General features: G+C 43.4%; 1 protein-coding gene across 3 annotated transcripts in view; it reads right to left on the bottom strand.

Moving 5' to 3' along the window:
• The window catches only part of GRM4 (glutamate metabotropic receptor 4), a 388,193-nt gene that overhangs the window by 45,244 nt on the left and 326,410 nt on the right, over positions 1 to 16,539 (bottom strand). For all 3 annotated transcript variants that reach the window (XM_048498003.1, XM_048498005.1, XM_048498004.1), the window contains 2 exons: positions 16,005 to 16,141; positions 13,179 to 14,114 (listed from right to left, as the gene is read on the bottom strand). In XM_048498003.1, coding sequence (XP_048353960.1) covers positions 13,179 to 14,114; positions 16,005 to 16,141 — 1,073 coding nt within the window. The remainder of the gene's footprint in view (positions 1 to 13,178; positions 14,115 to 16,004; positions 16,142 to 16,539) is intronic.

The raw sequence follows: 16,539 nt of genomic DNA on the forward strand, positions 1-16,539 counted from the left end.
AGTCCACACAGACAAATTCTGATGTAAAATTCATGATATGGTTATTTGAAATGTTCATTCAGCCTTGGTCACCGTGTTCTTTTCCTACAGACAAATCTATGAAACAAGTTTGGCAGCTCTTCCTCAAAAAATGTATATAGACGGCCAGTTCCCATGTGAATGAGTTCACCGAATCCTGATAAAAAGTCATCCAATGAACATAATAAACATTTTCTCAGTACAAGGCATCAAACTTCTATTTGGGATTAGAAAGTGAAAGGATTATAAGGTAAAAGGAACTTAACTCTCACTGGATTCAATAGATTCAGAGAATCAAAAAAGGACCATCACTAATTTCACTCAGGAGAAAATTATCTTATATGAACCACAATAAGCCACAACAAAAACAGGCATAAAGTATGCAGAGAGAGCAATTCTAGTGCAAGGGAGAGCAATCCTAGTGACCAGTTATACATCGATCAGTCTCCTAATTCTAAGTAGGAATCAGTGGATATCTACTGAAAACTGATCTACCTTTCAGTCACTTATATTTATCTAGCTATAGTTTAGATATTATCAACCACTCACTTTAAGAACATGTTCTGGACATTCTATGCATGTTCTGGACATTTAGTTGCACTGCATCATGGGTTTGGGAGTCCACAATTAAAGGTTAGCTTGTCATAATGAAGATTATATATGCTGTCTCTGAAAACTGCTGGGGCTGTTCAGTTTTCAGAATGCAACTTCAAGGCTACAAAGTGGTTCACCATCATGGAAGCATATCAAACCAGTTACAAAAGGACTTGGGAGCCCCAAGGTCTCCTGGGAACTGTAGTTCCTCAGGCTGTTTTTACTGCAAACAGGCCTTTTGCAGCCTGAAAAAGTTCAAGAAAAAGGAAAGGAATTAAGGTAAGTGTGAGAAGGGGGTGGGGGGCTGCCACAGAGGGGCAGGGGAAAGAGGGAAAGAGGGAGGGGCCTGGGGGCGATTTTCTGCACCCCCAGGTGCACGGCCAGTGCATGGCGCACCCCCACCTTCTTGTAGCTCCGCCACTGCTCTGTGTATCTCCGTCAGAAATGAGATGGATAGCTACAAAAATTGCCTTTTCTGTAGAAACATCTCACTTATGGAACTTCCTCCCTGTAACAATTCATCTGGTGCTGGCTTTGTTTTTTACATTTTATTGCCATAAGAGGACATTTGTGTGCTTACAGATATAGGGTAATTTAGTTTTTCTATGCATAATTAGCATTAACAGTTATTTTGCTGGCTCAAACCATGTTTTAAATGCTGGTTTTAGCATTAGAATCTATTTAGTGCTGCTCATTTATTGATGTTGGTTTTAATTTAATGGGTATTGATTTGTTTGTACTTGAATTATCTGTCTTGTCATTAACTGCCTGGAAAAGTCAGTTGAGAAGTAGTCAAGAAATATTTAAGTTAAAAGCTACATGAACATTTAATGGTTTTTTTGTTTTCTTTTTGGAACATGTCACTTTGGGTTTGGGGGGTTCTTTTGCTTGTTGCACTACATCTTACCAAGTAAACCATGACCATTTTAAAACTAGCCTTGACACAAGCTTTGAGATTGTACAAAAACAAAAGTGAGCTGAATGAAAAAAGAGCTGCAATTAGAAAGTGTTTTTATATTAGGAGGTATAGAATGATCATAATCCTTCGCAAAGGATGAAGATAAGAATGTAGAACATTCATTGCCTTGAGGTTAAAAGAAAGATCCCCAAATGGAGTGTTACTGATAGTTGCCAACACCAGGCTGGGAAATTCCTGAAGATTTGGGGGTGGAACCTGGGGAAACTGAGGTTTGGGGAAGTGAAGGTATAATGCCATAGAATCCACCCTCCAGACCAACCATTTTCTCCATAACCTGGAGATCAGTTCTGATTTTGGGAAATCTCCAGGTTCCACCCAGAGGTTGAAAAGCCTTGCTACAGATTCCTCGAAAATCAAATGGTCATTTAAAAAATTTAAATACTTCTTTAAAATGTCAATTCAAATTTCATTATATTAGGAAATCAATGGTAACTCTAGCTTTTGGGGGAGGGGAAGGGTTTAACCGTTGCAACAATAAATAATGGTAAATAGCCCAACTTTACAGCAGTTGAGTATCAACCATATCAAGAAAGCAAAAGCACAATCTGAGCAGGTTTGTATGTCGCTGGAGGAGAAATGCACTGGGTGGCTACTCTGAGATTGCTGCTTTTTTCGTGGGTACACAAAGGGCCAGAGAAATCCTTTATGGGGAAGGGCCATTGTGTGGGATCCAAAGGGAGCCAGGAACATTCTGTGCTAGCCTCTAATCAGCTTATTAGCAACCGAATAGAAGAGGAGCTCTGCATCCTACAAGCCCCCAAAGTGAGGCAAAGCTTCTTGTCGAACTGCAACTTGACAGCCTGCTTTCAGCAGCCCTAAATTATCCCATGACAAGCTGCAGTGAGGAGGTGAGCAACCTTGCGCATAATCTACAGTCATTATCATTTCCATTTTTATTACCCACAGTATGCTGAGCACATTAAACTAGCTTTAAGGGGAGCTTTTTGTTTTTGAAATAATTTCTTCAGAAACCTCATTTCTTATTAGCATCTCCCCTGCAATTGCATCAAAATGGAAATTCTGCTAAAGGCTCACATTTGTTTAAATTTCCCAAGCCATTCTAAGTAGACCACTGCAGCTTAGAACCAATTTTGCCTCTCAATCATGAGACTGAGAAGCAGGTGAAACCACTTACAAGGACAGGTCGTGATATCCACACTGAAGGTGTCATCTTGATAAGAGATGGCTGTATTTTCCAAAGTTGGGGGTAGACCCTTTTGAAGGGGAAAACCACAAAGGTCTCATTGCATTTTCATAGAAAGAAAGATTTCAGCGTAATGTAGACTTCCTAAAAAGACTTCCTTTGAGCCAGGGTTTGGAGCCAGAATATATATTTAATGCCAGAAGACTGGTCTCAAAGCATATGCAAAAGAATATCTCTGAAAATATCCATTTACTTCACGGCTTCACACATTAGAAGGGCCATTTAGGGATGCCAACTTCTGGGTGTAATCTGAGAATCCTCTGGTATTACAGCTCATCCCCAAATTTTCCCAACTTGACAAACCTACCCCCATTTCCTGGCAGCAACCAGGGGTATTGAGCAACCCAAGTGCCATTCAAAGCAGAGTTATACCCTTCTAAATCCATTGATGTCAACAGGCTTAGAATTGCATTGCATGTATTCTTGATGAATGCAGAGAATACATACATCTAAGATCAGATGTAAAGTCTTGTTGTGACAAATCAGTATTTCCTACATATAAGATGTGAAACAGATGCTGTAACAGCTTACTGCCACACAACTAGGACAATCAGCAAACAACACCGAGCCTGAACTGCCTCCAAGACAGTCTCAAACAAGGCATATCTCTTAACTGTTCCCTCTGAGTAGCACAAATTCTAAGGGCTGAGATTTCCCGGAGCTGCAGATGCCTCCATGAAAGCTGAGCACACCAGGGGCCTACTTAGTACAAAGCTCTTTTGAAAACATCAGGTTGTTAAGTGTCACAAAGACAATATAGAAAAGAGACATTGATACCATAGATACCACACAGAAATAGATAATTACTATATCAAACTCTGTTTTTCCTTTTGGAGACTGTGTCTCACCCACACCGCTCACAAAATGACACTTCTAAAGGATAAGAGAAACACAGGGTAACACACATACAAGCACATAGAGTAACTGAGACGGCTTCATTCAGTTCTTCCAAGCAGAAGCTTATGATACATGCCTTACAAAGCTAAAGAGTAAACCCTTTTCCCCCACATGCTCCTTAGATTCCAAAAAGAATTTCACTTCAGTGACTCTAGTGACTCTAGTAGTGACACTTCAGTGAATCTAGTGACTCTAGGCATTTTCTGAACTGAGGATCAGCAACAAGGGCAGCCATAACCTGATGCCTTTACAATAGCCATACATCTATAAAAGATTTATTTATTTTATTTATTTATAATTACATTTGTATACCGCCCCATCCCCTGAGGGCTCTGGGCGGTGAACAACAAAATAATATTCCAGAAACAATAATAACAATAAATAATCAATATAAATATACATATTTAAAACATGAAACTACAGCATTCCACTTGGCGTCCAGGATTTAAAACTAACAATAAAAACCCCTCCCAGAGAGTGGGCGGTAGATCTAATTACAGCTCCCAAGATGTTAAAAGGGAAAGACAAAGAGGGCGCTCACCCTCAACAGCTGGCCTCCCCAAAAGCCCGGTGGAACAACTCGGTCTTACAGGCCCTGCGGAACTCTCCAAGATCCCGCAGGGCCCGGACAGCTGGAGGAAGAGTGTTCCACCAGGCAGGGGCCAGGGCCGTAAAAGCCCTGGCCCGGGTGGAGGCCAGCCGTGTCATTGAGGGGCTGGGAACCACCAGTAAAGGGACATATGGGGTAAGGCGGTCCCGCAGGTACGAGGGTCCCAGGCCGCGCAAGGCCTTAAAGGTTAACACCCATACCTTGTGGATGATTTGGAATTCCACTGGAAGCCAGTGCAGCTGGCAGAGTACAGGCTGAATATGGTCACGGTAGGCACCTCCTGTAAGTAAACGCGCCGCTGCATGCTGGACCAGCTTTAACTTCCGAATCAGGCGCAAGGGCAGGCCAGCGTAGAGCGAATTACAATAGTCTAGCCTGGAGGTGACTGTTGTGTGGATCACAGTGGCCAGGTCCACTTGGGAGAGGAAGGGGGCCAGCCGTCGGGCCTGACGGAGGTGGAAAAACGCAACCTGGGTTGTATGGGCCACCTGGGTCTCCATTGAAAGAGACGAATCCAGGTGGACCCCCAGGCTGCGAACGGAGGGGGCCGGTGCCAATGAGGCCCCCTCCCACACCGGATACAGCCCATCTGTGTTTTGTCATATGCTTCTTTAAGGTAGCTTCATCAGGGCTAGACTGACTGCAGAAGCAACCCAAGTGACTACTTAGGGCAACAATGTTTTTAGGGTCACTATTAGGTGGCGTGTGCAATGCAAGAGATAAATACTGGGGCACATCACTTGGATCACATGGAGCAGCTATTTGAGACAACAAAATGGTAGGAAACAACAGTGTAACCTGCTATGAGCACAAAAACACATACAAAAAGCCGTATTGGCTTTTTCCATCTTTTGCTTTTACTGATTTAAAAAATACAGGTAGAGATCTCCCCCCACCCATGTTTTTTAAGCGCAGGAGGACTTGAAAAGCATGGATGAAGGTGAGAGACAGACAAATCTCCATGCTTCGCTGAACTTGCTCAGTGCAGCATGGAGATCTGCCCCATCCGGGCTTTCCAAGCTCTCCAGGGCTTGGAAAGCACCAGGGAGTACAATTCTTTTCTACCCCCTCCGCCCCCCGGGGCAATATTTTTAATAATAGTCAAAGCTGTTACCAAAATTTTCCAGTTTAAAAAAATTTAAAGACAAAATGTACTGATCATTTTTCTAATTTCTCATGCCTAGCTACAATTCAAGCAGTACTAGACTAGGCCTTTTTATGCTTCCTGTGTAATCCACAAAGGAAGAACTCACAGATATTTCCTGGAGAGGATGCACAATTTTACATGTATTTCTGGAACCTGCACATTGCAACAGAGGAGATCTGTTTCTCTAGCTTTGCATGTTACAGGAGGCGTTAAAAGGGGAAAGTGTAAGCCAATCAACACCTTTTGAGTTACTGCTTGATTGCAATATCCAAAGCTACCCTAGTTGGTATCTTGAATTGGAAGTCACAATATAAATGTTCCATATGTGTTTTCCTACCTTTTTGTGTTGATTTGTATCCGAGTTATGTTCCTACACCCAGGCATTTCTAGATTTTTGTCAACTCATTTTAGAGGACTTTTCCACAGCCATGAAGCCTACAACAAGATCTTGGGCCAGGCTTTACGGCTACTAGGTAAGAGACCTCCAGTGATTCCTGATCATACATACTCTGCTGTGGGAGATTGCTGCTGACCTAAACTGTGAGCATTTAGGACGAAAGGAGGTAGAACAGTGGAGGCTATTGGTTTGTACTCACTGCCGCCGCCACTGAAAGTGACACAGAAGTCCATTCTGCACAGCTGAAATAAGATGTCCTAAGGACACACACACACAAAAAGTAATCCTGGGAAGGCACTCCACACCACTTTTTTCCCAATGTGTCCTTAGGATACCTTATTCCTGCTCAAGATGTTTTAAAAAAAACACTTCAAAATGCAGCTTTCTCCCTAAGCCCCCTGCAAGACATCTCCTGTGCAGAATGCAGAGCTCAGGAGGCATCTTATGTTTCCCACCTGACCATTTTGCTCTCTTGTCAGTTTCACCCTCAGCTTGTGCCCAACGTTTTGTGTGCACCTGGTAAGATGTTCCCTGCCACCATTTGCTGAAGACTGCCCCAGGATATTTGCTCTACAGGCTCCGATCCTGGATGTCTTTTCAGCCCCAAAAGAGCATAGTTGCACAGTAAGGGGGAAAAAAACTCTTGGTCCTCAGAGGGCAGGTCACCCCAATGCTTTTCTATGGCCGGAAGACCCATCTTCTGAGCAGCTGAATTTCTCTTCTGTGTATCTGCGAAGCTACAAAGATAGCTCCTTGAAAATTAAAAAAAAGCAGGAAAACAATATGTTGCCGGAATCAGCAGGACCAATTGAGTACAAATATGAACTTTTTGGCCTGAAAAGGCACCCAGGATTAGAGCCTGCAGAGTAAATATCCTGGAGCTATCTTCAGCAAATGGTGGCAGGAGAATCTTACCAGCAACACACAAAATGTTGGGCACAAGCTGAGGGTGAAATTGACTACAGAGTAAAATGGTTGGGTGGGAAACAGCCTCTTTTTCCCGCTTTTGCTGTCTGGAAAACACCAAGAGGCTGCCTCCTTTTAAGATGTCCTCTGGACGTCTTATTTCAGGTGTGCAGACTGAAAAGAGGCAGTCGCCTCTTTTTAAAATGTCCCACAGAGATCTTTTTTGTGCTGTGTGGAATGGACCATTATTACTGAAAAATGTATTAAGAACAGGGATGCTTTCTGAGTAACCTGTTCCCAGGCAGAGCACCTACAGTGTACAAACACCAATATGGCAGAAAGGTTTCCAAACTTTTCCTAAAATATTGGAAAATATAGTTTTTAAAATGTCCCTATTTTAACAAGAGAACACATCCACACCATAGTGGCTGCTGCAGAAAATGATATTTTAAAAAGACCACTGAAATATTAGGAACTGATGCTTTGCTATCTTTACCTAAATGAGACTTCCACAGGAACCCCAAGCAGCTTTGAATATGCAAACAGAGCTTGTGCAGTATCCATAACTGTTGGGCTTTCCACTCACTGTCCTTAATAAACCTGTATTTCCAACAGATTTATACAGATGTCAAGAGACATTAGGTCAAAGATGCTCAGGGCCCCAAAGAATGCTTTTCTTTGTGTTGCTAATAGAGCATGAACGGACAGATTCTCAACAGGACCCAAGCAGACCTCACAATCTCTGGCTTTATGCTGATCTACACCAGCTGTGAATCAAGCTTAATGCACTCCCTTCTCCACTGACTGCCAAGTTGTGTTTAACATTGGATTAGCTAATGCGATTCCTCCGGGTCACGTTCTAGCACAACCTGATCTGCCACTGAAGACAAGACCCTGGAGAGCTTGTGACCAGAATGATGGAATTATTTCGTTTGCTAGCTGTGCTGCTGCACGATATGCCATCTCTCCTGCTGCATTTGAATCTGTCACAGGAACTCATTGTCACCAAAACACCCAGGTGTTAATTAAATCCCAGCAACACAGTAATTGAATGAGGAACTACACAGTTCAATGAATACGCAGAAGCTCTTTACTATCTTCCTTGCCCAGATTTCTTGGTTCCAGGTTCTCCTGCACAGTCTTCTACAATGGAGCTGTTGGTTTATGAGGGTACCAAGCACTGGGTTGGCCAGTAGGGGGGTCCTTCTGCCCCTGGTCCACTGCTTGCCCCTCAGTTATGCCTGCTTTTTATTGCTAGAGGACCAAGTAGGCCTCATTGAAGGGTGTTGTGAGAAGCAGGATCCTCCTCTGCTCTCCAGTTCTCTGAACAGGATCAGCTACCACATTCTTGGCCCTCTTCTGAGCACTCTTTGAATAACCAGTGGGAGGCCACACCCTATTTGCCATTTCCACCCCATCTATGTGACCGGGATATACTGGAGATTGGAGGAAAACTCTCATTTGTCTGGCCAGGTACCACTCGCCTCCATCCATCTGGCATTATGCCAGATGCCTTTCCCCAGTACCTGTCAGCCAAGCTGCCTCTCACTTCAGAGGCCAGCCCCACCCACCACATACAGCCCCATCCCCATCAGAGGTCTTCTAGGTTTCTTCATTCCTCAGGAGCCATCCCTGCAGCCTACCTGCAGCCCATACTCTTAGAACCCCATCCTGATTGACCTGTGGCTCAGGCGGATGGTCCCAGGTCAGCCTCACTCTTAACCAGGCAAGGACAGTCTGTTACCATTCCAACAGAGCATGGAATGGTTGGTGGAGCAAGAGGGTCCACTATCTGCTGTCATCATGGAGGGTGAAGGAAGAACTTACTAGATGTAGCTTGACTGGTGTCCTGACCCCCAACAGTTTGGTCTTCACACAAGAAATAAGAATGAGGTCACAGTAGTTGTATCTATAGAGTTAGATGGGACCCTACTATTCCCTTTTGACTTATTGATCTAGGACAGAAGTCTGCAACCTGCAGCTCTCCAGATGTTCATGGACTGCAAATCCCATCAGCCCCTGCCAGGATGGCCAATTGGCCCTGCTGGCAGGGACTGATGGGAATTGTAGTCCACAAACATCTGGAGAGCCACAGAATGCAGACCCCTCATCTAGGAGACCTGGCTGGATGCATTGGTAGCACTGAGGCAGAGCAGAGGGCAGTCCAGCTGCTAGGGACGCCAGTATCCTGGTGGAATCTGGGGACCCTTTGGAATTACAGCCCAGGTTACAGAGATCAGTTCCCCTGGAGAAATGGATGCTTTGGAGAGCAGATTATATGGCCGTGTACCCCACTGAAGTTCCTGTCCTCTCCAGGTTCTACCCCCAAATCTCTAGAAGTTTCCCAACCTGGAACTGGAAACCTTACCCCCACCCCCACCACCACCACCACCACCACCACCACCACCACCACCACCACTGGCCCAGGGAGACCTGGCAACCTTACCAGCAGCTCTCACGTCTAATAAGCCACCAAAATAATACAGAAGCTCTGTTCAACAGTTACAGTGAACACATGTATAATCTGTGTATATTGTACACTTGATTTTCTCTATATGTGCACTCTATATGTGCACTTCATTGCATGCACAGCTGAATGTGTGACTGAAGCCCCACATATATCCAGGTACTAGTTTCCTATTTCATTTGTGAAGTGAACACACATTGGCTTTCTTACAAACAAGTACATAAATGTACATTCTGCAAACATATAAACTTCTATGTGTTCATACACTGGGAAACAACAATTAGACAAGATTTGTTTCAAAATATTCTTTAGCCCGGTTTAGAAAAAGTGAGTAGTGAACTTAGTCACCAAAGAAGAAACTGAATGAAAGGAAAGGGCAGCAAGCCTAAAACCAACACTACATACAGTAAATATGTGGAACTCCTTACCACAGGATTTTTAGACTGATACTATTATTGGATTCAAAAGAAAGATTTGATATCTAAACGGAAGAAACCCAGTAAGGAAAACGGATTGTGTTACACAAAGAACAGTTGTGTATATTTTGATGTTTGCCAGGGGTGATGTAATAACAGGGTTACTGCAGGGTTCTGGCCTGGGTAAAGTACTATTGAACACATCCATCAATGACTTGAAGAAGAAAAGTAAAACAAAAACACAGGAACATCCCAAGGATCCTGCCGTAACAAACCATAGATCTCTCCAGTCCAGCATCCTATCTCCCACAGTGGCCAAGCAGATGCTCCAAAAGACCCCAAGTAGGGGCACAGAGACCAAAGGCTCTCTCCTCTGTTGCCCCCAGTAACTGGCATACAATTTCACATTCAAGTGTTAGTCAGGAAGGGCTGTTAATTCTTGCAGATAAAAGATCATAAAATTGTGGTTGGATAAATCAAAACGAACAGAACTGTCTGCTTGTTGACTATGCCTACCCCAGAAAGCATCTCATGTGTGCTATTCTCGCACTGCTTTTACTGTGCAAGATGTTGGGGTTTGTTTGATACTGGTATTGCTTTGATTTGTGTTTGTCCTATGCTGCCACCACCTGATAGGGTGGTCCTTCCTTCAGCCTTTAGTAGAGAATCTGAAGATGGCAGAATGATACAGGCATCTTCGAACAAAATCTAACAGTAGGCTCTTCTCCACCAGAAGCATTAAAATAATGGATCTGTGCAAATGAATGGTAGTGCTCTTGCAGATATCTCATTCACTTTATGAAAGAAGCTTTATAGGAGAACTATATGAGAAGATCCCCCCCCCCCCGAGGCACCAATATATCTGTGCTTCTATAGACACTTTTACCCCACATCAAACAAGCATTACATTCTCATTACTTTGAAATACATGTACAGTAAGGGTGTCATGTAAAGAAAAGAAGGTCTCAAGGAAGAGAGGATCAACTTCTGATTCATTCTAAAACTGACCATGTACTTAATGATTTACAAGGCACTAGGATGAAGAGAAGTGAGGAGAAAATACCCTAAGCAATGCAAGGAACTGCAGGGAACGGAAATGTTTGAAGTCGTGATGGGATTAAAATAATTTAATAACTGGTTCTGGCGGTGGGATTCAAATAATTTAACAACTGGTTGTTTACCAGCACCATTTTAACAACCAGTTCTGCTGAAGTGGTGTGAACCTGCTGAATCCCACCACTGGTTTGAAGGCAGTTCTTAACTGCACAGGGAGTGAATCTGCTATGTATAGAGAAGGACCCAAACTCAATCCTGGGCATCTCTAGTTAAAAGGCTAAGGTGATAGGAAGCACCTCTACCTGAGCCTTTGAAGAGCTGCTGTCAGTCAGAGTAGACAATAGTAACCTCGACAGAACAATGGCTTGGCTCAGTATAAGGAAGCTTGATGTGTTCAAGGGTGTTTAACATGTGATGAGAGCAAAGGAGCAGTGCAATTTGCTTCATTGTTCTTTTTGGAGTTTTTCAGTTTACTCACAATTCACCTCTGGTCTGTGATCAAGTTTACTAAGTGCCAGGAAAGATCTTTTCTTTTCTTGTCATCTGCAGCACACAGGTGATACTCCTAGGTTTACAAACTCAGCACCCAGGAGAGCTGCCCTAAGTTATCCCTCTTTCTCTACAAGTGATAGTCTCTGAAAACAACATATTGCGTAGACGCTGCAAGCTTCTATTCCTGGATCTAGTGGCCTTATAGTGGTGAATAGTAGCAGTGGCTAGCAGAGTTTTTTTAACGCACTAGGCATAACTGTTGCCACAGACAAGGGTTTGTCTACATGGTCTGGTCTAATTTTCAACAGACTAGATCAACAGATGAGCATCTGTCCCTCTAATTCAACACTGTGACTATGTTAATGCTGGGTCCCCTACCAACATGTGCCAGAAGGTAATGATGGTGCTAATGTAATGGGCATGTCTGCACATTTACATTTATGATGCTGTTAGATTATTCTCCCACAGCTCACTCTACATGCATTCTAGGCTCCTGCTACTAAACTACAAAGCCCCCAAAAGGTTGGCAAATTTGGAGAAACATTCAGCTTGTCCCGTCAAGATGCATGATCCTCTGCACCTTCAAAGAAAAGAGTACTAAAATTCAAGACTAAGATTACTCAGGAAGCATAAGATAGAAAAAACACTGTGAGATCTACACATCCTAACAAGATGTCAGGAACTTCAGGATCTAGGATGTGCTGTAAAATGCTCTGTCAGTATTGGGTTTATGCTCTTTATGGAGCTGTTTCTATATGCTCAGTGGAAAAGGTAATCCGAATTCTACACGAAAAGTAACCAAATATAGGTCAAATTTGCATACATTTGCTTATCTTGCATGATTTATTCTGCTTTTGATAGCCTAGGGGGTAGGCAATTATGCAAACACTGAAGCTCCCCTATCAAATCACTTAACTCCCTCTGTCTCCCTCTGGCTTTTTAGAAATGCCAAGTATTACCAATGCATTTTCCTGTTGATCTCTGAACCATGAGGACAGGAAACATGATTTTATCAAAAGAGTGAAAGCTGAGATTGTTAGGCTATTCTATTCTACATCAGATTCTAAATCCTATACTTGTACAGTACTGTCGCAGAAGTCACTCCTGCCTTTGACAGTTCTATAGGACATAGAATCATAGAGCTGGAAAAGACCATAAGGGCCATCAAGTCCAACATGCTGCCATGCAGGAATACACAATCAAAGCACCCTTGACAGCCACCCAGCCTCTGTTTAAAAACCTCCAAAAAGGAGGCTCCACCACATTCTGAGGCAGTGTATTCCACTGTCAAGCAGTTCTTACCATCAGGGAGTTCTTCCTAATGTTTATGTCTCTTTTCCTGTACTTTGAATCCATTACTCCATGTCCTAGTCTCTGGAGCAGCAGAAAACAAGCTTGCTGTATCATCAACATGGCATCACTTCAAATACTTAAACGTGGCTATTGCGCCACCCCTTAACCTTCTCTTCTCCAGACTAAACATACCCAGCTCCCTAAGTCTCTTCTCATAGGGCATGGATTACAGACCTTTTACCATTTTGGTTGCTCTCCTCTGGACCATTCCAGTTTGTCATTATCCTTCTTGAATTGTATTGCCCAGAACTGGACACATGTGACACATCTCCAGGTGACACATTTCCACTTGCTATCACTGCCTAAAATATCTACTCTCCATATGACAGGAGGACAGGAGGGCATGAGGACAAAAAAGGCAGAAGATTTTGCAATAAAATAGCAATGGAAAGAGATAATAATAAGGTAGCAGAAGGGGAAATAACAAGAGAAGACTGAGAAAATCAAAAGCAGTAGACAAAAAGTCGGAAAAAACAACAATTCTATTGCATCATAATACCAGTGAGTCACTATATCAGGTACAGAGTTATATAGCCTGCATATTCACATATACCACAGATATTTCATTATATGTGTACCTGGGGAAACAAATCAGATCTCTTAGTAATTTCCTCCCTCTTCCCCATGCTCGATTTCCATTACCTTCTCTGCTGACTGTGATGTCCCGAAGAAGATGGGAATGAAGGCTAACCAGACGATGCAGGTAGTGTACATGGTGAACCCAATGGGCTTGGCTTCATTAAAGGTCTCAGGAACCCCTCGGGTCTTTATAGCGTACACAGTGCAGGTCACCATGAGCAGCATGCTGTACCCAAGCAAACAGATGAGGGACAGATCTGAAATGTCACACTTGAGGACTCCCCGGGCAAAACGGGGGTCCGTAGTCCGCTGGTCCTCATAGTCAATGATAGAGTGTGAGGGATCCACAATGAACCAGATGCAGACCCCCAGGAGTTGCAGAGAGATGAGGCTAAAGGTGATGACCAGCTGGGAAGCGGGACTGATTAAGCGAGGAGCACTGACTGACTTTTTACCCTGCTCAAAGATACGGTAGATGCGGTTGGTTTTAGTCAGCAAGGCAGCATAGCTGATGCTCATGCCCAGCCCCAAGAAGACACGCCTCAGTGAACAGGTGCCTATGCCAGGCCCAGCAATCATCAGAAAGGTGGTGGCATAACAGAGAAAGATGCCCGTCAGCAGCACATAGCTGAGCTCTCGCCCTGAGGCCTTTACAATGGGCGTGTCATTGTAGCGCACAAAAGTCACCACCACAAAGAGAGTGGCAATGATGCCCACAATGGCAATGAAAACTGGCACCATGGCCCAAGGGGAGCTCCACTCTAGCTTGACAATGGGGATGGGGATGCAGCCTGTGTGGTTCTCGTTGGGGCGCTCACTGAAGCGGCACACCTTGCAGTGGAACTCATCATGCTGATACTGGTACCCATCGCAGCGCTCACAATGCCAGCAGCAGGGAATACCTTTCACCAGTTTCTTCCTCTCTCCAGGCTTGCATGGCTGGCTGCAAATTGAGGTGGGCACCTGGTTGCCTCCTCCGGGCCAATGCAGGCGCTCCATCTGCAGTAGAAACAAAAAGAATCTTACTAACCAAAATGAGCTCAGCATGCTAGGAGCAATGGCCAGACCAAACAGCCCATCCCACCAGGACCGTTTGCTTCTACCAGCAATATTTATCACTCTGGCACTGCTCTCTTCACTTTAGCAATGGCCCCTGGTAATTTAAACCTCAGTCGCAAATAAACAAACTTTTGTACTAAACAGAATTAGACTTTCTTCAGAGAATGCCAGTCTAGCATTGCTCCCTTAGTCTCCCACCTATGCAGATTTGCAGCACCTCTCCTCTTTCAACTTTGTGACACTCTGCTAATTCCAATGCAGTCTCTCTCTGCCCTGAAATATTTTTTTGCAAAAGGTCCTGCTAATCAACTTTACTTCCAAAGTGACCTAACTGACCTACACAGTAAACCACCCACTAAAAAGAACATTGCAAGCCCTGTTCTCAAGGCGCTTACCCATTGCAAGGTCAGTGGCAGCCAGAGGCAGCCATGTTTCCTGACTGAAGAATGTCTTCCCCTTGAAACTGTTCTATTTTAAAGGGTTTTAGATGCTACCAGAAAACATTTTTCTTCAACCAGTTTTTAAATCAGGGTTTGTTTGTTTTTAACCATTTGGGAGACATTTTTACCTCACTTTCTTACAGCCTGTCCTCTGTTTGTCAATAAATGTGTTGTGCTGCTGATTTTACTAACTGTTGTTTTCAGCATGGATCATTTTAGTATCTGGAATTGCTTTGTTTTAAATTAACTGCATTTATTTTCTTTCCTTGTTCTGGATGCTTTGAACAGCATAAATACTCTAGTCATGCCACTTTTATGACACATGGCCTAGTCTATCTATGATTTTCATCCCTAAACTAGACAGGCCTACATTACATAGGGTTGCCAACCTCCACGTGGGGCCTGGCCAGCTCCTAGAACTAAACTGATCTCCAGATTACAGAGATCAGTTCCCCTGGAGAAAAGACTGCTTTGTAGGGTGCAGTCTATGGCATTATAAGCTTCTGAGGTCCTTCCCCAAACCCCATCCTCCTTAGGCTCCCCCCCAAAAAAATCTGCAGGTATTTCCCAGTCCAGAGCAAACAACCCTAATATTTCCCATGAATGCTCCCTCCTGAAAGGCTACTCTTTGTTGTTGTTTTGTTCTGAGCTGCACAAAACTCTGTCACCATTCTTTAATTAGAACTGAAATGAAATTCTGGACAAACTCACAACTGTATAATATTTCAGAATTGGGATTACAGTTTCTGAAGGGACAAACATTTTTAAATTTTGTTGTCAAAATTTAACTTTGTAGAATGGTTAGGGAGGACCCCAGCCATGGTCAGCACTTTTAAGTACCATTACATTCACTGAGAGTGTTAAATGTGTTCTTAATTCTCTTCACTTGAAATGGTGCTCTTAAGTCCCTTTATGAATAAAGTTAATAACATAAGTATCAACCTGCCAAGGAAAATACTTTTACACCTTTTATTTCTCTAGAGACCTCAGTTCTGACCTACATATGTTACAAAAAACCAACTGACACAGAACAATAAGCAATAAATTTTGTTTTTAATTTTGTTTTTAATTATCACTCTGTATGATGTTTACAATGCTTGTGCACAAATAGGCCATTTTGACTGGTACACTGGCTAGTGGTACTAAGAACATAAGAACATAAGAACTAGCCTGCTGGATCAGACCAGAGTCCATCTAGTCCAGCACTCTGCTACTCGCAGTGGCCCACCAGATGCCTTTGGGAGCTCACGTGCAGGATGTGAAAGCAATGACCTTCTGCTGGAGCTTCTTGCAAGCCCAACAGTGTTTCTTAAGGAAAACACAGGAGCTTCAAGTTTGGTCTCCTCACAGACTCTAGGCAAATCCAGACTCTGGTTAAAAGCATGCTTACTTTTAAATTCAAGTGATCAGCCCAGTGCCCAATAACTTTGTACTCAGGAGTGGTATTCTTGATCTGGTACTGATAGATATCATAGCGGCCTGGGGCATCTCCATTCTCGTTGAATGTCACAGGGGTCCCAGCAATTCCTGCAAGGCACAAAGCATTTATGTTGGAGAAAGAAAAGAACTGCTGGCCTGAGCTGTGCGTCTGATCTTCCATGGAAGTTCTCTCTCTCTCTCTCTCTCTCTCTCTCATTTGCATAGCATCAGTGGGAAATCTAGTGCAATTGTAAGCCTATGTTAAAACGGATTTCAGTGGTTAAGCAAAGCAAATCATGTACTTTAGTCTCCCACTAAAATCAATAGGGCTTAAACATGTTTAATCTTAAATCTTACATCTTACTCAATGGGGCAAAGTTGTTTTGTGCCTTCATTACGTGGCCAGAAGCTGCTCAGTAAATGCAGTTGGATAAGTAAACTAGCCTTACAGAATTGCCCAAGTGAGACACTGAAATCACCCTTCCTATCAGTATTAGAGGAAAATA

Source organism: Sphaerodactylus townsendi, linkage group LG05, assembly GCF_021028975.2.
Source record: "Sphaerodactylus townsendi isolate TG3544 linkage group LG05, MPM_Stown_v2.3, whole genome shotgun sequence".
Taxonomy (NCBI): Eukaryota; Metazoa; Chordata; class Lepidosauria; order Squamata; family Sphaerodactylidae; genus Sphaerodactylus; species Sphaerodactylus townsendi.